The 24,247-nt window shown below is 40.2% G+C and overlaps 1 protein-coding gene across 2 annotated transcripts; it reads left to right on the top strand.

The window, feature by feature from the left end:
- Nucleotides 1-1,799: 1,799 nt before the first annotated feature.
- Nucleotides 1,800-15,490, top strand: lmnl3 (lamin L3). Of its 2 annotated transcripts, XM_044188818.1 has the most exons (12): nt 1,800-2,488; nt 3,269-3,425; nt 4,415-4,540; nt 4,720-4,890; nt 5,047-5,172; nt 8,256-8,476; nt 8,632-8,851; nt 10,329-10,436; nt 10,591-10,707; nt 10,989-11,099; nt 11,241-11,306; nt 15,112-15,490. In XM_044188818.1, the coding sequence occupies exons 1-11, from the start codon at nt 2,097-2,099 to the stop codon at nt 11,274-11,276; spliced, it is 1,785 nt and encodes a 594-aa protein (XP_044044753.1). In that variant the 5' UTR covers nt 1,800-2,096; the 3' UTR covers nt 11,277-11,306; nt 15,112-15,490. The 2 variants fall into 2 exon arrangements, with proteins under 2 accessions (XP_044044753.1, XP_044044743.1); XM_044188808.1 differs by lacking the exon at nt 11,241-11,306.
- Nucleotides 15,491-24,247: the final 8,757 nt, after the last annotated feature.

Raw genomic sequence — 24,247 nt, 5'->3', positions numbered from 1 at the left:
TTTTCATTACCTTAGAATAAGCCGTTTATATCCACATAAGGAGCGAGCCCCTTCCATGGAGGCTGCCATATTGCACTGCCATGTTTCTACAGTAGCCCATAACGGACAAACCAAATACTGGCTCTAGATAGGGCCTTTCGTGTTTTTCGTGAGTTTTGCGGCCACCATAGTTTCTCCTGAAGGGACTGGTTTTGATTTTGACTAATGAGAACATCAAAAGATTTCACTCAGCAAATGACCCCAAGGTCCTCAACTGTGCACAAATCTGCTCTATGGAAACATGCTGTATATATGCAGGGGTAGATGGATGACAGATTGTAAATAGACTGAAGGATGGTTTTGTACTTGTATATGGTATTGCTAAATTGACTGCATTATAATACAATTAATATATAAGCAGTTACACAGCCAGTCAATGTGACAGTCAGTATAGTTAACAATCATTTAGAAACAGCCAGGGAATATATCATATTGTATATGAATAGATGGATGCCACTTTGTACAAACTGAATTATTCTATTAAGAAAAATGTGTATGATGGAGGTCTGGCGCTGCCTTTCATCCAGATATGTGCAACAGCATTTAAAGAGAAATTTAGGCATACTGTCATAAATCACTAATGACAATTATCGTCTTAATAATTATGACAGCACACATTTCACTTAACTTATTTTTAATTTGAAAGTGTGTCACAATATGTGTTCTATGGTCTTACATGAACAAATGGGGATCTTTTTTCACGGAATCAAGGTCATTTATTTGTCATTTGATGTAAACACAGAGTCCCCCTACCTCGTCAAGCGTTCTGTCGCACTTTACTAGTCACACTTTACTGCTGCTGACCTAAACTGATTGGGGTGAACGTTTATAGTTAAGATATGGAGTCCAGAATTGCATTTAAAAAGCTGGGATAACAAACTTTCCCTTTAAATGTAGTCTTGTGGTAAATGGCATCAGCTCCCGGCTTTTGGCGAGTCATCTCTATCAGCTGATGTCTTGCATGAAGTCAAACAAGACTGAGTTACTAAAAAATAACGGAAGTTGTCCGGTTTTACCTTTAAAGTAAAGTCGTAAGAACGTCAGGGAAAAGCATGTAGGCTACTGTAGTTTTAACGGTACTGTTTTCATTTGATGTAATTATTCCACACAAATTCAATGGTTCACATTTATAACACCAGATATCACAAGAAGTTGCATGATCCAAGATTTAGAACTACCCTCTGTCATAGTGTTGATTTTGTCAAATTGCAAATCAATCTATCATGAACCTAACATATACTGTATACTTGTGTCCTTCCTTCTCAGTACATCACATAATTTTTGAATCATTTTTTGTTATTTATTACTTACTCTGCTCTATTTTTTTAATCATTTTTAAAGACAACTTTATTTTTCATGTTTTTCTTGCTGCCTTTTGTTTCTTCATTGAGTGATCCTAATTTCATCTGTCATCATCTCTTTTCCCGTTTTGGTGCTGTTATAAGCTTGTAGAAAATGATTATCCAAAAGTAATCTAGTATAATAGTAAATGTCGTTATTTTATTTTATTTTGATAACTAACTAACTAACTATTTCATATGCTACTAGATGACTGAAATTGTGCAATTTTACCTAAAATGGTATCATAAATATATATACTGAATTTACCTTAGATTAAATACAATATTATTTTTTTTTACTTAAGTAGTTTGTATTACACACAAAAACATCCGTCAACCCAGTATTATTTTGAAAATCATACCCGGAAATGTACTGCGTCATTTAGGATGACTTCACTTGGCTCTTCACTTGTTCACAGTGAGTCAACTCGTCAAATTTGATTAATGTCAGCTGTGGACATCTTTAATGCAGGAAAAAGACCAGTTTTCAAGTACAGATAGATCCAGATTTTCCATGTGCTGCGGTGATTGATGCACTTTACAGGAGTGGTTCAATGTGACTTTTATTCATTTTAAATATTAATGTATCCGTTGCTTGTGTTCGTTCGGATGGATGTACCTCACAGGCCATAGTTGAGTATATGTCTTTTAGAATCGACTAAACAATTTGTATGATTTGTGGACCCTGAATACAGGAGTGTCCAACCCACCACCATTATGGCCTCTGCCACCTCTACCCCCGCCGGCGCCGGCGGCCGCTCAAGTCGCTCCGCCAGCCGCCGCAGCGCAGCCGCCGGCCTGCCTACGTCCAGCACCAGTCCAACCTGCCTGTCCCGCATCCAGGAGAAAGATGAGCTCCGCAACCTCAACGACCGCCTCGCCAACTACATCCAGCGGGTCCAAGAGCTGGAAAGTGAAAGGTCTTCTATGCTGATTCAGCTGGAAGAAAAGGATGAATCGAAAAGCCGGGAAATGGGCAGCGTACGGCGTCTGTACGAGGAGGAGTTGGCCGATGTCAGAAAGTCCCTGGACGGCCTAGCTGGAGAGAGGGCCCGTCTGCAGATCGACTATGGAAATCTCTGCGAGGAGTACAGGAAACTTCAAGCCAGGTAATAGCGTTAGGAAATAGCCATATATGACCATGCAGATGTCGAAGAAGCTATTACGCCAGACTCTCCTCAAAAATTGTCTTATTTAATGCAATCTTGCATGGTGTTAGACGCACACACCCGCAGATTACAGATGAAGACATTTCTGAAAATGCTTGATTTGATGCTGTATTATTCGGGGTAAATACAATACACCAAGCGGCAGGTATCTCAGCAGTATTCCTACTTTTTATTTTTTTACCCTTCTCTTTACTCCAGCTCCCCGCAACCCTCACTGATGTATTCCGAAATGGGGGCGAAACTTCTTTTAAAGCTCACACTTCATTGAAGCCTATAATTACACATTTGCCGAACAGAGCATTTCTCCCTAATAAACTAGTGAATCTTTTTATTTAGTTATTTTAACGGTGTGTATTCCTGTTGGCAAGCAAGGCAACGGTTAAATGAGTTTCCTTTTATACTGAGTTTGGTTTGAAATTTACACTTGCCCACTTGGCCAGTGTGATGTGCATTATTTCATTCCCTATTTTGTTTCATATGGAAAACAAAATAAGGATTTGCAAAATAGACAACACTTATGCAAAACACAGTCACAGTTGCCTTCAGAAGCCTGACTTAAGGGGTTTCTGTAAAAGTGGATTTCTAGGTTGAAAGTTGTATAGGGGATAGTAGATTTATAACAGGTATTGGTAATCCTTAAGTGTTAAACTACACTGAGAAAAGGCCTAGAAGTTGTGTGGTTGTCTTCATGGTGCACATAATTATGTTTCCCCACTAAAGGAACCAGAAGAAGGAGAGTGATCTGGTGAATGCGTTGGCCCAGTGGAGGAATGTTGAGGCGACTCTGAGCTCCAAGGATGCTGAGTACACTAAGCTGCTGTCTGAGAACAGGAGACTCAATGACGACTTTACTGACCTGCAGGGCCAGCTGGAAAACGTATGAACTAAAGCTAGATTTACACATGCTAGGACATATACAGGGCTAACTGGAGATGTAATGATGCTTCATCTAGTTACCATGTATAAGGTCTTTAAAGCCCCTATTTGTAGGATTTGAACATTTCTTACTTTTGGTGACTCCTAGTAGTATTACTTTTATTTTTATAACCAAAACACTTTTGCTTGCTAGCAAACTGTTGTAAACTTAACAGGTTACGTTATGCTGATAGGTAATCTAATTTGCACTAATGGAGATAAAGTATATCAGAAACAGCAATACCATAATGATGGTGGTGGCATACTAGATTTTCCATAAAGAAAGTTTGTCTGAGCTGGAGTCAAAATGTGGTTAGCCTAGCTTAACATAAAGACTGTAATCAGAAGGAAACGGCTAGCCTCGCTGTTTTTTAAAGTGAGAAAATACACTTACCAGTCTTGTGTTGAAGTCTGTTCCCAGCTCTGTACTCAACACGCAGACATGAGGTTGATATCCATCATCTCGTCTAACTCTGTCAAGTCAGCGAATAAGCATATTTACCTACACTGCGTAATAGCATAATACTGCAGTATTTCCCTCTGAAACTTTAATGAAGTAGCTACAGTTATTGACCAAGTCTTAATGATGACAAAACAAGAAATGCCAAGAAAAAAAGCTAATTATTCTGTTTTTTCCTTTTTATGTTGTGGGACGAAAGAGGAAAAATCATAAAATCCCAATCATCAGCCCATCGGTTAAGTTAACGTAACTTCCTGACCTTAATTTGTCAGCAGGATGGAAGTCCACCAAAATGCTCCACAAACAGCATTTGAGCAAATATATAGGAAATAAATGTGTCAAAATCTAACAAAAAAATTTCTGACGCAGACCTATGTTTGAAAGCTCAAAAGCCACAATTTTTAGAGATGAAACCAATAATGTTACAGATTACTGAAATGGGCTAATGTATCAGATCGTGTTGGGTGTTTGTGTGTGTGTGTGGTCACCAGTTAGAGGGCGTACTGGCAGACACAAAGAACCAGCTGAGCTCTGAAATCCTTAGGAGGGTGGAAATGGAGAACCAGGTGCAAACACTCAAAGAACAGCTCGAACTCCAGAGGAACATCAGTGATCAGGTAACACACACACAGCGGCATGCACCTAAGCTGGCAGTCTTGGCTATAATTTACTAACCTTCACCTCAACCCAATTTTAAATTGAACCAATTCTTGTCTTTCTCAAAGTGTAATCTATTCATTTTCTGTTTCGCCTCAGACGGATACTTGCACAACTCTGTTTTGTTTACGTTTTGTAGGAGATCTTTGAGGTCCGAAGCCGACATGAGAGCCGTCTAGTGGAGGTGGACTCAGGACGACGGAGAGAGTTTGAGAGTAAACTGGCCGAGGCAATGCAGCAACTCCGCCAGGACCATGAGTCTCAGCTGCAGCAGTACAAAGAAGAGATGGACAGGACCTTCAGTTCAAAGGTACCAACACAGAACTTAAGATTTGCTTTAGTGTCCAGATTTATAGCACGTATTTATTTTTTTTGTTTTGTTTTTTTTTTTTGTTTTTTTTATTACTTTAAAATTTCTGACATTTAAAAAAAATTTGTTTGTATAGAATTTTTTTCTACATTACAGTTACAGAATGCCCAGCAGGCTGCTTTGGAGAAAAATGACCTTGCGACGGCCACCAAAGATGAACTGGAAACCACCAAGCTCAGAGTGGAGACCCTCAGCTCCCAGGTCCAGCAGTACCAGAAAGATGTAAGGGCAGTCCATAATAAAACACGAAGAGATCTGTTAACAAAACGAGATCAGCTATATTGGCAATATAGCCCCAAGCGGCCATGTTGGTAGTCTGGTTACAGACCTCTGAATCACCGCCTGCTTCTCTGATTTGTTAACATTAAGCTAGCTGTAGATCAATCAAAATGTATTTGTATAGCACCTTTCATTCAGGTTTGTGCTGTTTAAAGTGCTTCACAGATGCCTGACAAGCCAATAAGACAAAAGTGTAGACCGTAATGGAGTGAAATATAAACTAGATAAAATAGAATTTAAATAGACAAACAAAGATAAAAATAACAATGAAATACACTAAGTGAATACATTAAAAGAAATAATGTGTATATACCATTTTTAATAAAAAGCCAGGCTGAGAAGAGGTAGGTTTATTTATTTTATTTTTTTTACATTTAAAGATTTCAACTCTTCCAGCTGCTCTCAGATCCTCAGGCAGACTGTTCAGCGGCTCAGGGCATAAAAGCTGCCTCACCAAAGGTTTTAGTCCTGCATTTTGGAACCACTAACAGACTCATGCCAGAGGACCTGACTGACCTGGCCCGCACCAGTTCATACACTGCGTGTGAGACGTGTCGATGCAAGACCATGAAGTACTTTAAAACCTAGTAAAATAACTTTAAAATCAATATGGAAACTGACCAATGTAAGGACTTTAAAACAGGTGTAGTGTGTTCTCTCCTACTGGTCCTGGTAAGCACTTGGGTAGCGCAAATAGGAGAGCATTAAAGTAGGTGTGTGTGTGTGTGAGAGAGAGAGAGAGTTTCTTTGAGGTGCTTTAAAAGAACAGTCCATTTAGTAGTCCAGCCTGCCCGATATAAAACCGTGCATTAGTCTCTGTGTCTCTCAGCAAGAGAAATTATTGCACTTTAATAATATTTTTGAGGTCAATAGATCCCTCTAAACTGCAGGCTGAATGCTTAAACCAAAATTTCTTGTATTCTATTTCTACACGTGTTCAATACAGAATTTGACATGTGGGTGTCGCCCTGAGTTGTCAGCAGCTGTGAGCAATCGAGCTACACTGGCACAGTGCAGTGTCTTTCCTCATTTGGTGACAAACACATTGCATTTCCTATAACTTAACAATCAAAGCATCCTTCCAGTGGAAAACTTTTAATGTGAAGCAGCAACAGCAGGAAATTTCGATTTGCATCAGCAATAAATTAACACCGCTCCAATATGGCTGAAAGCGATCAGTCAACAGTAAAATAAGACTGATATCTGAAAGTACCAACAGTAGCGTAGGAGTGGAACTAAACTCCAAACCAGAGATTCAGGTAGATACTACAAAGTATTGAAAACAGACAGACTTAAAAAAATTTAACATTTTCTCTAATCACTGGTACAGATGCATGCCATCACGGCTTGGCACGATGCGGAGTGACCAGGGCTCATGGAAAAACCTTAATAGTGGAGCATTTAGCAGCTAAAGAGACAGACGTTTAAAACAGAGCTAAAAGGAGTGTGAAAATTTAACTTGCAAGCATCAGGTGGACACACAACAACATCAGGATAAAATTAGAGTAGTGTGTGTCTGCTGGATGTGTAAATAAGCAATTTCAGTTTGTTTCACTGCTGCCCTCAAGTGGCCAGAGAAATAAAGCAACTTTAAGTCACTGCCACTTGGCCTATTGTGAAATGTGGATACACTTAAAATTTCACCCATGAAACAATGTTGTGTGATGAAATCGCTTAAAGGTCCTGTGTGTAACATTTATAAGGCACTATTGGCAGAAATGGAATATAATGTTTTCAATAGTGTATTATCACCTGAAAATAAGAATCGTTGTTTTCATAACTTTCTTAGAATAAGCCGTTTTTATCTAAGGGTCCCCTTCCAAGGAGGTCACCATGTTGCGACGCCATGTTTCTACAGTAGCCCAGAACAGACAAACCAAACACTGGCTCTAGATGGTGCCATTGCATTTTTCGTGAGTTTCGCAGCCACCATAGTTTCTCCTACACACTTGGAAGGGGAGAGTGATGCAAGCGGTATTCAAATGGTTGCGAACTGCAATTTCACAACTAGGTGCCACTAAATCCTACACACTGTACTTTTTTTTTGGTTTGTTTTTAAAGGAATATTTCAACATTTTGGGAAATACGCTTATTCGCTTTCTTGCTGAGTTGTATGAGAATCAATACCACTCTAAATATGAAGCTGCAGCCAGTAAGCTTAGCTTTGCACAAACACTGGGAACAGGGGGGAAGCCTGGCTCTATCCAAAGATGGCAAAATCCACTTACCAGCATCTCTAAAGCTCACTAAATAACATATTTATTATATCTAGTTTGTTTAATCCATGCTAAAACTTAAGTGTAAAAATGACACATTGGTTTTACAGGGGGTTATTTGCCAGACTACTTCATGGATGGCCGCTGTAACTTCCTGGAGCCTCCCCTGGTTGTCTGTTCTTCTCACAGAGAAGACAGGAAGTTACTGTGCCTGCCAAAAAAAATGAATTAGTGAGCTTCAGCTTCTTGTTTTTTATTTTAGTTGTCAAGATATTGACCAATGAATTTCAAAAGGGGCATGGCTCAGCACAGAAATAGACCAAGTCAGCAATCATTGGGGCAATCATCACAAAACCTACAGGATATGTCAAGTACCTGAAACATACCCTTAAAGTTTCATTCAAATCTAATTCACTAGTGGGTGCTTTCTTCATTCTATTTGTGAAAATGCAAAAACGGGAGATTTCCCTGCTTTTTTTTTTTTTTTTTTTTTTCCCACATCTAGGCCATATTTGACCAGGTCCAGATCAAAACCTTTAAACTAACAGTCTGTGTCGCTTGAACCCTGGAATTGCCGCTTGTGGCTGTATTTTAATTTGTTTTTACTCCATGACACCTGGCATTTACACCCCTACATTTTCTGGAATCATTTGACCCAGGTTTGGGAGACTTATATAAATTGCCAAGGATTTGTGAAGAGTTGAGCAAGTTTAACAGTGAGCCTAGCTTTGTTACATAGTGTCTAGGTAATAATATTGTCAAATGGCTCTTTCTTGCTGCTAACATCTTGTCTGTCTTCCTCTCTCTCAGAAAATGATGCTGGAGAGCCGCTTTCAGGAGCTGGAGAGGACTCTTGACAGGGAGCGGGAAGTTTGGCAGCAAAAACTTGGTCATAAGGAGCAGGAGCTGCTGAGCATGAGAAGCCAGATGTACAGTCAGCTGGAAGACTATGAGAACCTGCTGGATGTCAAGCTAGCTCTGGACATGGAAATTAATGCTTACAGGAAGATGCTGGAGGTGGAGGAACAAAGGTATGGCTATGTACATCATGCAACAGTTGAGCATCCTCCATTTTGTTTTCCTAAAAGAAAAACATAATATGGGTCTCTGGTGTCTGGCTGACTGTCTATTGCTTTGGCTCCCATTTTTATTTTTTTAATCCAAATAAATGTCATTTTTCTTTCAGATTGCAGCTGTCACCCAGCCCCTCCCAGCGTACAACCATACCTCGAACACATGAACACAGCAGCCGCAAGCTCAGAGGGAAGAAACGGAAACACGAGGGAGCCTCTGGCAGCTCACCCGCCTATAAAATGTCCAGTCGTTCAACAGAGCATGGTACTGTGAGCGTGGCAGAGGTTGACATGGACGGAAAATATGTTACCCTGAAGAACAACGCTGAGACGGTGAGGCTGTACTGCAACTGGATAATGGGTTTTTTTTTTTGGGGGGGGGGGGGGGATTGTCTTCATTTGTGCTTTAGTATTAGGAATTAGTTTGAATGTCCCAGTTTCACTTTGTCATGGCACAGTTGTGTGTAAAGACACAGATCAGTTTATTTCTTGTAGGGACACCACCAATTTTAAATGTCAAAGTCAATTTAGGCCATGGTTAGTACTTCTCAGCCTGTGAAAACACTTGTATAATGTTGCCTGTAGCTCTGGAGGAGCTTTGACAAGTCTGAGAAATTAACCCCGGTTGAAATCATAGTGCTGTCATCAGGTTTCTCAGCTTGGGCATGGACTACAAGTTTATAACAAGAAGTTGTAGAGTCTGAAAGACAAGAGCAATTACCTGGCAAGAGAGGTTTAATGAGAAAATTTAAACTGGTTGTATTATGGGAAATGAAGGATCCAGCATTTTAGGAGCTTAACCTGTATTAGGGACAGGAAGTCAGGATATCTCAGCCATTGCTGCATCGATTGTTGACCATTCTTTTCGAGGGGGCGGGGGCGATCATATTGGAAGCAATACAATAATAACTGTCTTCTACAATTCTGAATCCATTCACGGACTCAGAAAATCAACTTGTGTACGTCATTAATAAAATGTTTATGGAACTCAACATAGAGCATGGTGCAGCACCCAGACAGTGCACACACTAGAGTTCATCTTCATGGGCGCATTAGAAATATATTACGGTTTTAAATAATTAGCTTTTCAAGATGGTGAAGTATTTTGTGGATATGTCATACAGCAGCACCCAGAGTGCTCCACACTCATAATCATAATGCGTTTCATTTCAAAAGACCTGCTCCTGTACAGTATTGTGGATAATGATGGTGAAGTGTGTTCTCCACTGCTGGAGAGATAACGTTAGTAACGGCACAGTGGAGTACTCTGACTCCAGAACATGTAGACAAACTTCTGTTACTACTAAAGAACTGATACATTCAGACGGTGGTGGACAGTAAATTACTTTTTTATTTCTTTCTTTTTTTTATTATTGTCAGATAGGCAGAAAACCTGTAACATGAGTGTAAAAGAAAATACAGCGTACTCACACATACTTCTCTGCTTTACTTGTTCGGTCAGACCAATTTGGTGAACTGCCAGTTAATTCAATTTTATTTATATAGCTCCAATTCATAACAGAAGTTATCTCATTGCATTTTTCCTATAGAGCAAGTCTAGACTGTACTCTTTATATAGTTTACAGAAACCCAACAATGTCCATGTTAGTGTTTAAAGTGGACTAAAACTGGAAATGAATTGGCCCCTTTCCTATTCATTGAATCGGGAATCAATTCTGAAACCAAAAATTGGAAATCCAAGATTCCTACCCTTAATTTTTACTTATTTAAAGCATGGACATTTAGTTCTACAGAACAGCTTTATATAGAGCATTTTAACTGCTTCTTGTTCTCATGTATACATTTCCAGGAGCAGCCACTGGGTGGTTGGGTGGTTCGGAGGATGTACCCAGACTCTGGAGACATCTCCTTCCACATCCCCTCCTCCTGCATCCTAGCTGGTGGACAGACACTCACGGTGAGTAGTTACTGTTATTTATGTTTAACTGTATTTCCCACAGTTCCCCTGTGGAAAGAAAACTTATATTATTGTTGGGGGGGGGTGTATGAGTTGTTGACCCTCCCGAGTAATTGAAATGGAATTAACTAAAGTGTGTGTGTGTTTGTCTCAGATCTGGGCAGCAGGTGCAGAGGCGGAGGCTGACTCTGGGGACCTGATTCTGCAGGGCCACAGGAGCTGGGGCCCTGTCACTGATGTAAGGGTTATCCTTTTGAACCCCAACCATGAGGCAAGTGAAACGAACACTTACCTGTACACACTAGAGTCAAAATGTGTATATTTTTAAGACCTTTTTGATTGATGAAAATAAAATGCCAAATGAGTGGCTTTAACCTTTTTTTTTTTTTTTTTTTTTTAAAGTCTCTTGGTCATACCTTGTTATAAGCCAGTGTTCTAGACCCAAATCAAAGTCATAGATGGCATTTTGGTGGTGCTTGTTCAGTCTTTGTCTTGGCTATTTTTACAATGTTGGCTGTAACTCACCATAGGAGTCATGCGATACCTTTTCAGGAAATAGCGGAGCACAGGGTGTGTATGCAGGGCAGAGGTGACGAGGAAACGGAACTGGAATTTGATGAAGAATTTGTCGCAGGCAGTGACATGCAGCACTATCGGAGACAGGTAAACACACTGACTCATAAAACCATCCAAAAACAAAAGTGCCATAACCGCAGTATGAAGTGCAAAGTGCTTTTACAGAGACAAATGCTTTAGTATATGTAACTTGACATCACTTTTTTTTTTTTTCTGCCTACACTGAAGCCAAAGAGGAGGAAGAAGTGTTGTTCTGTCTCTTGAGTGCAGAGCATACAGCATGCTGTACAGTAGGTGAGGAGGGCGGTGCTGCCACACTGAGGCTTTCCCCTCTGCTCGTCTGCTTGTACCTGGTGTGCACTGCTCTGTGTACTAGTCACAAGATGCATGGCTTGTTTTATACATGTTGGATTTGCTGCTGACTGTGTTTTTATTCAGTAGCATGCCAAATGTGTTGACATGAGTTGAAGACCAGGGGCCTGCATAACGATGCAAGTTCAACTCGGTCTGTCTCTCTGGGTTACCTGGCATCACTGAGCCTAACAACTGTGATGATAACTGGTATCACGAAGATGGTTTATCAATTGGCTCTGTTAACTCGGGGTTACCTAACCAGTTCCCAGTGCGTTCATGTGAAAGAGGCAATGTTCTTTAATTACAAGCAACATCATCAGAACCATGAGTAGAGTACTTAATGATATAAGATGAAACAGAGATACGCATGGGGACATTTTAACATGGCATCAACAAAAACCTATTCAGAGCGGTGAAATATCTACAATATAATCGCACAATTACAGTAGTAGTAGAAGAAGCTGTAAAAACAGTTGGGGAAAAATGTCCAAATACTTTACAAACGTAAAGCTATAAAATAGTATTGGGTATTGGTAAAGTTATAAAATAAGTTCTGAGGATTATTACAACTTCTTAAATATTGTTGGCATTTTCAACATATTCAGTAGACTGAATATGGAAAATTAATGTATTATCCACTGATCAATTTTCTGTATTGACATTTTGGTGCTTTTTTTTTGTCACATGAATAATCTATTATGAATAAAAACCAAAAAGGCAATGTAAGGCCGTTTATGCTCCCAAAGCAGAGAGGAGGAAAACTTCAGTCGAAGAAATGTTGCATATTTTATTTACTGAGCCAACTGTGTGTGTACTTTCCTAATAAAAGGCAACAGTCAGTATACTTATTTTCAATTAGTCTTGAGTCTGAAAAATTCAATACTTGCAAGTCACTTCATGTTATCCTGAAATGCAAAAATAGGGTAGTGCGTTTCTATACTGCCAGGAATCCTGTTTGTAATAAAACAAAATAATTGCTATTTATGAAGCTGTCAGCATTGTAAACTGATAGAGATAGTAATAGTAATTTTACTAATATAAAAATGTAGCTTTGTTACTTTTATCACTTTATAATAAACTCAGGACTATTGTCAGTAGGTGTTTTTTGACACATTTTGATCTGATCCATTAAAGTTAACCTGTTCTGGAGCAGGTTAGCCATGCAGCATAGGTTAACATGGTGATCTACTCAAAGTAAAAGTAAGCCAGCTTTGTGATACCGGAAAACCTGAGTTAAAGGGACAGTCCATCCCAAAATCCAAAATACATATATTTTCCTCTTACCTGTAGGGCTATTTATCCATCTAGAATGTTTGTTTTTGGTGTGAGTTGCCAAGTTTTGGAGATATCTTCCGTAGAGATATCTGCTTTTCTTGAATATAATGGAACTACATGGCACTCGACTTGTGGTTCTCAAAGCGCCAAAAAAATATATTTGAAAAACTCTACAGCAATGTCTCTTTCCAGAAATCATGACCCGGTTACTCGATAATCCAGACCTTGTGAGCAGTTCATGTAGGAACTATCGGTAGAAAGAATATAGTTCCAACTCGCACAGAACAACTTAGATGGATAAATGACACTACAGGTAAGAGGAAAAATATGTATTTTTGTTTTGGGGGTGAACTCTTTTTTTTTTTTTTTTTTTTTTTTTAAAGCCTGAAGATAACTTACACATTTCGCTTAGAGTTACATACCTGAGGGCCTTAATTCATCAATATTACATACTGATGGACAAATTTTAAAAACCAACATGTGTGTTAGTGAGGTTTTGTTCCATCGCGAGCCTCCAGAATGGCTTCAGTGCTTCTTGTCAAAGATTCTTAAAGTGTGTGACTCAGTGTCAGTATTCTTCCAAAAGACATTCCTTCGTTTGGTGTTTTGTTTTTTTTAAATAATGATGGTGGAGACCGCTGTTTTAACAAGTTGCCCTTGTGTCCTGTATGGAAACATTTGCATTCGTGTTTCTCCACTTGTGTTATTTAGATTTCCTTTTATAATGTCACCTGTCTATACAAATCAAGGCTTGAGAGATGTGTATGCTGCCTTCCGCTTTGACGGGGCAATGTGTGGAACTCCAACCCAGCCAACTATATGACTGCTTTCCCGTCAATCACTTTTCCATACCTCACTTTAGTTACTTTTGATATAGATGTTTGTTGCTTAGTGTTTTCATTTGTCCCCAGAGAAATGTGCTCTTTTTTTTTTGTGTGTGTTTGTACAGGAAAATCCATTTATTAATTAAACATAGTATGTAGCCCAGTGTCACGGAGAAAAGAAATAGTACACATGAATTAATAAATCATTCCCTTGAATTAATAATTATTACGCTTGAATTAACAGAACAAAATCGTAAGTATATTTCTTTCCAAAATCAACACTGCATTGAATTCAAGTGGCTAATTTTGATTAAATTGTCCATGGCCTGACAACTGTCAGTGTCCATTTTGCAATGCATTAGGCTACACAGTGGTACTATATATGTGCACCTAACAGACAGCAGCAAAGCTTGCTAGCATTGCTGAAACAAGATCTGATGTAGCAACTGTATGAGTGAGGGCACAAGGTGTGTAGTAAACTAACAATATAGAAGGAATGAAAATAGAATTATTAAGCACCTCAGTACGAAAGCAGAAGCTAGCATGTCCTAACATTTTTTGTTTCTTTCTATGTGATCTTAAATGAATGTCCATACTTTGCACCAATCTAGATGAGCCGCTTGCAAAACTGCTCTTAATGCAGTTTTGTTTTGATTTTGGACAGATAGTGTTTATATTCAAACCCCTTCACTTCACATTTTATGTTGCAGCCTTATGCTAAAATCACTTACAATTTTTTTTTTCCCCCTCATTAATCTATACCCCATAATGACAAACTGAAAACAGAACTTTAACAATGTTTATTTCAGTTTTTTCTTAATAAATTTGCAGACATAGTATTCAGACCCTTTGCTATGACACTTGAGAATCTAGCTCAGGTGCCTCCCATTTATCTTGATCATCTTTGAGATGTTTCTACACCTTGACTAGAGCCCACTTGTGATAAATTCAATTGATTGGACATGATTTTGGAAATCGTACACCTGTCTATATAAGGTCTTCACAGCTGACAATGCATATCAGAGAAAAAAAAACCTGAGATTGAAGGAACTGCTTGCAGAGCTCAGACAGTATTGTGTTGGGGCACAGATCTGGGGAAGATTAAAATAAACGCTGAAGGTTCCCAAGAGCACAATGGCCTCCATTTTTAAATGGAAGGCGTTTAGAACAACCAGGACTATTCCTCGATCTGGCCAAACTGAGCCATCAGGGAGAAAGGCCTTGGTAAGAGGGGTGACCAGAGAAAAATAGCAGAAAATCCCTCAATCCTGGTGTGCAAAGCTTGTTGGGTCATACCCAAGAAGACGAGGCTGTAATTGCTGCCAAAATTGCTTCAACTAAATACTGAGGTCAAGATCTGAATACTTACTTATGTCAATTTATTTCAGTTTTTGTTTTTATGCGTTTGCAAAAATGTCTAAAATGCTGTTTTTGCTATCATTATGGGTTGAGTGTAGATTGATGAGGGGACTTTTTTCTTTTTTTTTTTTTAACGATTTTAGCATAAGGCTGAAACATAACAAAATGTGAACGTGAAGGGATCTAAATACTTTGACTGCAATGTATATAATACTAGTATGTGTCCAATGCCAGTAATTGATTTAAATGTGATAACACTGCTGGGGTGATTGTTTATTTTTTTTCAGGATTTATCTAAGGAGGTGAGCTGTGGTGTGATGTGATTGCTTGTCCATCTCCTGCTCTCACATTTGCCTGGAAAACCTGGACTGGCTCTTGCCTGGAAAACCTGGACTGGCTCTGGCCTGGAGTACAAACATCTGCTGTCATCTGGTTCCAGTGTTGTCTCATTCAACAAAGTCCACTATCTGACAGACTACAGTAGGACATTGACATGTTAGTCTGACTGTGATGAGCAACAGTATAAACCTCAGTATTCCTCACTTGTGTCATTGCTCTAACTGCACAAGACAAGAAATGAGCTTTGATTTGATCTAATTTTGAATGAATGTGTGAAATAAAACTGTTGGCATAATAAAGTTAGAAATACAGTTTGTCAGACATGTGGCTCTAAGTATTAAGGACTGTTTATTGCAACAAATGCTGTTATGGGTGAGTTTGGCGGGGAAAGCAGTGTGTTTGAAAGTGCTCCCAGTTCACAATGGCTCACACAACACTCATGTCCAATTTAATTGCTGGAGGAAGTGAAGAAGCTGGACTGAATTTTCAGCAGCATGAGTTAGGGTTGGTTGGTTCACCCAAATTACCCCCCAAGAACTTTTCATTTTCAAAAATACTTTTTTTCAAACACATGTTCTTGCTTTCCTCGAATGGTATCTAGCATTCAGATAGTTTTGGTCTTATTTGTCCAGGTTTTGAGATGTGTCTAATTTCAGCCCTAAACAATCTAAATAAATGGAATTTCATTCATGGTGCTGACAGCATTGAAGGAAAAACATTTTGGGGGGGCATAGCATCTCTCTTTAGGAACAGCATCCTGGTTTCTCATAATATGGTACGATGGGTAAGATTCCTCTACATTTTTATGTGTATTGTCAATTTGTGCGTAAGCTCATTGTGTAAATGCAAGACAATCTAAAAGCTGGAATATAGCAAAATGGCTTTTCATCTGGCTGCTCTGGAAAAGTTGTCATTTTGGAAAAAGAGTTGTTGTAAAGGCTAATGGAAAGAGCCCTGTTACCAGGTATTTGGGTCCTGCATTCCTGTCTCCAGAAGACAGGATATTTAAGTCACTGAGCAGCTCACAACAATTCTTACTGAAAGAGGGCCAAAAAAAAGATATCAACAGATGGTTGGCAATCTCCCTATCAACCTCCAAAGTGTGGGGAGAAAGGCAACAAATGGTAGGTGTAAAATAAAAACCGGTCCAGACTGAAATGTTTCAACAACCTTGCCATGAAATTAGGTACAGACATTCATGTCCAACTCAACTTGGTCATCCTCTGACTTTTCATCTAGCGCCATCATCAGGACAAAATTTCAATTCGTTTTTTCCCATTGCCAGTGGATGAGTTTGCCTTTGTTTTTTTCTGATGTGTCACGTTTGACGTCACGAACGCGCTGGAAAACAGGGTTAGTAAACAGTAGAAAGCAGCATGGAAGCCAGTGACGTTACGGCGGTTTCTATGTGTAGCCCATAGACTGCATAAAAATAAGGTGTAGCCACGGTGTTTCTGATTTAACAGCACCGTGCTGGGCAGGTGTGTTTACGGTGTTTGTGTGCTCCCTCAAATACTCATCGGAAAAGGAAGTGCAGGATTAAATGCAGTGGACCGTGAGATGATCACTGCTCACAGCATCTCCCATCCTGACAACCAGACCAGCCGGGCCAAATATCACCACAAGCAGTGTGACCGACACAGGAAGAGAGGTGGCATAAGAGCTAAGCTAACCCAGGTCGAATCTAAGGCTATTCCACTACCCAGTCTACCCAGAGCGTGTTCTGTGCTGACAGATCACAAGACTCTGGTAAGATTAGAGGAGGCAGTCTCTGTGTTTACATCAATGATGCTTGGTGCACAAACACAGTTAAAGTGGAGAGACATTGTTCCCCAGATTGAATTTTTATTATTGTCGACCATATTATCTGCCCAAAGAATTCACCAGTGTTTTTGTTGTTGCTGATTACATTACTCCAGATACAAATTTAAAAAATGCAGTTCAGTTTGTCACATGGCAAAACAACCGGATGGTGTTTTTATTGTAGCAGGTGATTTTAATCAAACAGACCACAGAACTATTTTACCTAAATTCCACCAGCATGTCCACATCCCCAGGGAACAAATACACTGGACCACACAAACAGTTCTGGCAGTTACAAAGCCCTCCCTCACCCCCATTTTGATCAATCAAATCATATTTCCCTACTTTTCATGCCTACTTTTACATCCAGCTGATAAAAAGGGTCAAACCATCAGTAAAAACAGTTAAAGCGTCGACAGATGATGCTACAGTAGGTCTACAGTACTGTTTTAAGTGCATAGACTGGATCATGTTCAGAGATGCCACCACCCAGGAGAGCCACATCAACCTTGAGGAGACATCATACATCAGCAAGTGTGTTGATGATGTGGTGATCACAAAGACACTAAAATTATTCCCCAACCAGAAAGCCTGGATGAATGGAGAGGTGAAGGCTCCTCTCAGAGCCAAAAAAGCTGCTTTTCAGTCAGGAGACAAGGAAGCATACAACACAGACAGTGCAAGACTGAAAGCTGGCATCAAGGAGGCAGAGACATCAGGAGAGACTAGAAAGAGACCTCAACACCAAATATATGTGCCAGGCGATCAAAAACATCACAGGCTACAAAAGCAGGAGCGCCCCCTTCACATGTGAGGCCACGTTACCAGATGCGTTAAACACATTTTATGCTCGTTTTGATCTCCCCAACAAAGAGTCAGCTGTAAAGTCTACTCTGCCTCCAGAAGATCGGCCATTGTCAGAATTAAACCCTGCCCCCTTGATCCTCCCTCCCTCTGGAAGTGCTTGGTGCTATGCGTGAACCAATGAGCGTGAAGCAGGCGTAGTGAGCAGGAGTGAATGGGAGTGAAGTAGGCGTGGGAATAAAAAAAAAGTGAAATCAATAGTTTCAAAAGAATAAAAAATTATTTACAAACTTACCATCTGTAAAATCTAATCTTTCAGGAGAAAAAGACACATCTTTCTCTGTTGTCTGTCTGGTGCAGAGTGAGGTGTGAATGAATTGGAGGGTAGTGGGAGGGTGGCTGTTTGCGTGAACCAATGGGAGAGTTAGCCAATGGGAAAATAGGTTAGGAGGAGCTTGCGTGAAATGAAAAAAATAAATAAAAGCAGAATATTTCTCGTCCGAAACATCAAACAAGATGAATCAGTTGAAGATGATCAGCAAGAAGCCTGTGATGAGTTATCAAAACGCAACACCGAGGGGCGCACCCAAGAAACAGGTGTTATGTTTGAGTCGGATCCAGACACCTCCCCCCAACGCGCTTCAGGAGGAATGGCTTTTAGAAGATGGAGGTGTGTGGGGATACGCGTTCAACTATGAAGTCAACAAGCTTTGTTTTTACCAGCTGGAGAAAGGAAAAACATTTGGCCCCTCACTCCAAAAGCAAGCTTACATCAATGGACTGGTCTGTGCTGAATCTGATGGTTTCAAACAACCTCAGAGCAACCCTCAGAGCAAATGAACGAAAGGAACCTGTGACAAAAGACAAACAGACGCAAGGAAGCCGAGACCCAAGAAACAGGTGTTATATTTGAGTCAGACCAACCTGTTTTGCTATGCATCATGAACCTAGCTGCTGGCGCAGGCTCCGAGAGGAGGGTGGGAATGCAACAATTCCTTCTCCACCACCAGCCTACCCCGTGGAGGAGTAGGCCTATGCATGCGATCCCAGAGGAGAACCCTGAAGCAGCAGCACCACTGCACATCTGGAGCCCTACCCTTGATACAACACCCCCACCTTCACCCCCGGGGACCCCTGACTGGATTCTACCTCCTCCTACATCACCTCCCCTCCCACGACTCGCCCTGTTCTTCTTCTTTGGTATCCTCAGCTCCAAGAGCCTCACCACCTCCCTCTCCCAAGAAATAGGACGATCCTGACGGGGTGCTCTCCTGACCTATTTCTGAACATGGTGAGAGCCATGGTGGTTCGCCTGTTGAGCAAGGTTCTGATCGCATACAGATCTAAAATCTGTAACGGCTGTCAAATTGATCACCCGAGTCAGCTACAACATGAATGTCTGTTTAAGATGCCAGATTATTTCTTCCAACAACACTACAATGAGTTGACGAAACGGCTTTGGACGGATCGTTTTATCAGAGCCATTCAACAGGCGCTTTAGGCACACCATATTCACGTATCTGCATACAGAATCCACAGTGCTTCCGAGGCTTTTCTTCATAACCTCAAAATGACAAGACACATCAGAGAGATCTACGACGCGCTGATTGGTCAAGACGAGAAAAAGATTGAGCTGATGAACTATGTTGCAGACTTTTGGAAGGAAACTGAGTGATTAAAAAAAATGGGTAATTATTGCAGAAAACTTGTGACTTATATAGAGGACCATAATATATAATGACTTATATCATTAATCAGTTAATCAATGTTTTAGATCAGGTGGTTAAAAACAGAGTCACCCATGTTGTGGATAACAATGTTTTTTTCTTTAGAGATGAAGTCGCTAGACTAAAAAAGATTTTGGATGTTGTTCGAAATGTTGAAAGTTGGGATCAGATAGTAAGCAACACATTGCTAGCAGTAAATAAATGCTCTGTGTCTGATACCTTTTGTAAAATCATAAAAGAGATGAGTAAAGATTCTTGCATGAAAATGTCTCATCTGTTTACTCTTTACACTTTATTTGTAGACCTTGTGAGTTATTGTGTACAAAACAACATTTATCCAAATACCTGGAATGAATTGAGAACATTGTACATATTTACCATATGGGTGGAATCAACGTGTTGAAATTAACATCCAGTACTTTGAGAAATGTTGTGTATTTTTAGTCAATAAAACGATTTAAAGAAGCTTGTGTCTCGATGTTGTTTTTCAAAAAATCCTAGAGAGGGCAGCCGGAAACATGGCTGAAAAACGAATCATGAAAAAAGTGTATTATAATCCATCACATCCTGGTAGTTTTGGGGGAGTGGAATGACTACGCAGAGCCGTGCAGGATGAAATGGGGAAAAAAGTCAACATAGAATGGGTCAAAGCTTTTTTATCGGAACAGGACTCATTTACTCCATAAACTGGCCAGGATACATTTTGTCACAAATAGTGTGTGTGAACACAATGATGGGTACATTTATTTACTAACGGTCATCAATGTATTTTCAAAACAGGCTTATGCCAGAGCCTTGAAGACAAAAACAGGGGTCGAGGTCTCTAAGGCCTTTGACTCCAATTTAAAAGAAAGCCAGACCCCTGAAACAAAGAGACGTGGGCAAAGAGTTCTTAAACAAAAGCGTTGAGGGGTTGAGGAAGAAACGAGGAATTAATAATTTTGCAACTGCCAGTGAACTGAAAGCGTTTGTTATTGAAAGATTTAACCGTATGCTGAAAACACAAATGTGGTGGTATTTTACGGCTACAAACAGCCGTAGGTTCGCGGACGTCTTACAGGAATTGCTTGACAGCTACAATAACAGTTATCATAAAAGTATAAAAATGTCACCTATGCAGGTGAAAAAGTCTCTCAAGTGTTTGAAAACCTGTATGGTACGTTTCCCATACGCAACAAAAACAAATTAAAGATGAATGTTAAGGAGGAAGATTTGGTGAGAATATCCAAACTGAGAGGAGTGTTTGATAAAAAATATCAACAGAGTTATACCAATAAATTGTTTACAGTAACCGAACACATACCTCGCCAACCCTGTGTACAAACTGAAAGATTATGACGGAGAACCAATCCGAGGCACATTTTACAAAGCAGAGTTGCAAAAAGTCAAGGTTGGTAAAGACAAAGCGTTTCAAGTGGAAGAAATTTTGGACAATCATGTCAGGAGTAAAAAACAAATGCTGGTGCATTGGAAAAACTGGCCTGAGAAATTCAACAGCTGAGTCAAGGCAAGCAACCTGAAAAATTTATAAAAACAATAGGTACGTTGAATCTGAATCATTACAGCATGAACCAAATCTCAGGAGAAGGATTCTACATGGTCCTACCCTCCAATGCCAGTTTCAACGTATTTAAAAATAACAAGAGCTCCAGCTACCACGTCGATTTAGTGCAGCATATTGATTTAGAAGGCCCGTGGGAGGTAGCTCTGACAGAGATTTCATACCCCCACACCTGGTATAACATTTCTAATGAGGAAGTTTATTTTTAATGGAGGAAGAAACCCAAAGATGAAGCATCAGAGAGCAAGTTGTTCACCCGTCAGAGGTTTAGGGGTGGTTATTATCACAACCTGGACCAGCTCAAGACAGAACTGAACGCCTTTCTTAGAAAAATTGACTCCGATATTTATTTAGGGTTTAGCTCCATTCAAAAGAGATTTGATTTTCAGGCAGGAGGTCAATATCATCTACGAGTTCATCCCCCTGTGGCTTACATGTTGGGGGTTAAGCCGGGAAAATGGCTTGTTTTCAATCAAAAGTTGGCTGCCTATAACGGGAGGATTTTATCACATGCATTGTTATAGTGATGTGGTACGACATCAACTGGTTGGTGATATAACGATCGCTATACAAGGGATGTATGGGGACATTGTCCTGCAGTATTTTAATCCCCACTGCTACCTACCGGTGGTCAAGCAACACATTGAAAACATCCACATTGAAATAAAGACAGATCAAAATAACCCTGTAAATTTTACTATTGTTAGACTATCATGAAAGTCTTTTTAGACCTTCCAAAAAAATCCTTGGTGAAAAAAAATGATGCATCAGAGGCTCGATCCTCACCGTTTTGTGAGTTATTATGAAAATCAAGTAGGGGGCACTCTCCCTGGTTTTTACTGGCCGCCTGTTATGTACGGGAGAGGAATCGGTTAGATTTTTTCTAAAATATTTCGTTTTGTATCGCCTTTAGTGAAAAAAGGATTTGCCATTGCTAAGTCTCATCTTAAATCAGCCGCAAAAAACATTGCCTCGGAGCCACGCGGTTCGTAGAATAGGGGGTTGATCGGACAACGGGGCTCAAGAAGGATCCGGTGGTGTGATAGTTTTAGCCAGAAGACTGAGGAATAGACCTCACGGGGTCAGCGAGTAAAAGAGCGTAGGTCAAAAACGCAAGCTTAGCCCCCGTCATTCTATAGGGCAAGACTAGAAAGTACAACTCTCTCGGTGGGTAGATCCTTGCCCTGATTAGCCCAAAGTAGCTTTGAGGTTCTTGGAAATCTTTATAGATAATTTCAGGCTGTCTGAGAGGACAGGGGAAGTTGGTGTTACAGTAAGGATAGAGAAATGTCGTATCTACATAAGAGATTGTTGCGGTGTGTCTCATCTTTATAGCAGAGGTATGCCCTCTGTACAAAGCTTTGCGGGGTGACAACGACTGTGGAGCATTATATTGTTTGTGAAACTCCTTGATGAGATTTCTTCAACATCATCCACGTATGCTCACGCATGATGATGAGTTTTACCTTGTGCATGACTTCTAACTCACGTGATTTCTCCTCACAGCTTGCCTGCGACTCCAATTTCAAACTGCCTTCACAGATGATTGAGCAGCAAGGAATCTTCAGAAAGAGCAACAAACTTTGACCATTAAGGGACACAGGATATACTGATGATTGAGAAACAGCATGGGCACCCCAAATGGTTTTATTTACCCTGTGTGAGGAGTTTCACCCTCCAATTTCAAACTGCCTTCACAGATGATTGAGAAGCAAGGGTGATGGTATTACGGGGGAAATCTGATACCCTCATTCCTCACTCTGCCTTCACATGGTCTGCACAGAAGCTGCAAGAGATGATGCTAATGCAGGCTAATGCTAGCCACAGATCACAGTCTGCACAGGAGCTGGAAGAGATGCTGCACGTTGACATTCATCAACAGATATCCGGACATTTATTCAGCTTCTTTAATCATTTATTTTTTAGTTCATATTTTCACAAAATCATTGCCTCACGCTTGCTCCTCCTAACTTATTTTCCCATTGGCTCACCCTCCCATTGGTTTACGCTAACTCCGCCTACCCTCCCACATTCTTCCAATTCATTCACACCTCAGACAGAGAAGGATGTGTCTTTTTCGCCTGAAAGATTAGTTTGTAAATGATTTTTTATACTTTTGATACTATTGATTTCACTTAAATGATGAATTATTTAATCATATTATTTCATTTACAGGGTATTTTTCATTCCCACGCCTACTTCACTCCCATTCGCTCCTGCTCACCACACCTGCTTCATGCTCATTGGCTCCTGCTAACCATGCCTGCTTCACGCTCACGCTCAAGTACATAGAGCCATGTACTTCTGGAGGGAGGGAGGATCAGGGGGTGGGGTTTAATTCATGTTTAATCAAAGGTCAAAGGTCACCACCAATCGATTAAAAAGTGGCAGGGGCTCTGCAGCGGATGATTAAAACCGCTCAGAAGATCATTGGTACCAACCTACCGAGCATCAGTGATATTGGTGAGGTGAGGTTCCTGCGCAGAGCCCAAAGGATACTAAAGCACAGTATCCACCCCAGCCACAGCCTGTTCACCCTGCTGCCATCTGGCAAGAGATACAGAAGTATCCGCTGTACCACCAGACTACAAAGCAGCTTCTTCCCTCAGGCTGTGAGACTCCTAAATTCATCCTTAGCACTCCACCATGTAAAATAGTTTTCATTTCTATGACCTATTATTTATTCACTGATCTACTGTATATAATTTGTTTTGAGTAGCATAAAGGGAACTACAAAATGAAATCTCAATATACAACCCTGTGTTGTAGATCAATAAATCTATGTTGTATCTTGTTAGCAGATGGGACATGGGCCAAGCAAAAAAATCTAAGTACATGTCAAATTTTTTACCAAAGATGGTTTCTGTCAGTTTAAGTAGTTCTTATCATGCTGATCTATGTTCAACTGTTAGTTTTTCTGATAAGTTTGTGTTTAATTAGTTATTTGATGCGATTGAGTCGGCCGGGTGTATGGGTGGGACCTTCAACTAGCTAACACTGTCTGCTTAAGGCTTATCAACTCCTTGAATGGACTGTAGCGCCTTTCTAATCTTTCTGACTACCATTCACCCCATTCACACACATTCATTCACATTCACACACTGAAGGCACAGCCCTCAGGAGCAATTTGGGGTGCCCAAGGACACTTCAACATGTTGGCCAGGGGGAAGCCGGGATCGAACCGCCGAC

Source organism: Siniperca chuatsi, linkage group LG1, assembly GCF_020085105.1.
Source record: "Siniperca chuatsi isolate FFG_IHB_CAS linkage group LG1, ASM2008510v1, whole genome shotgun sequence".
Classification (NCBI taxonomy): domain Eukaryota; kingdom Metazoa; phylum Chordata; class Actinopteri; order Centrarchiformes; family Sinipercidae; genus Siniperca; species Siniperca chuatsi.
Note: the sequence above shows the minus strand (reverse complement) of the source record. Positions and strands in the feature narration are given on the sequence as shown.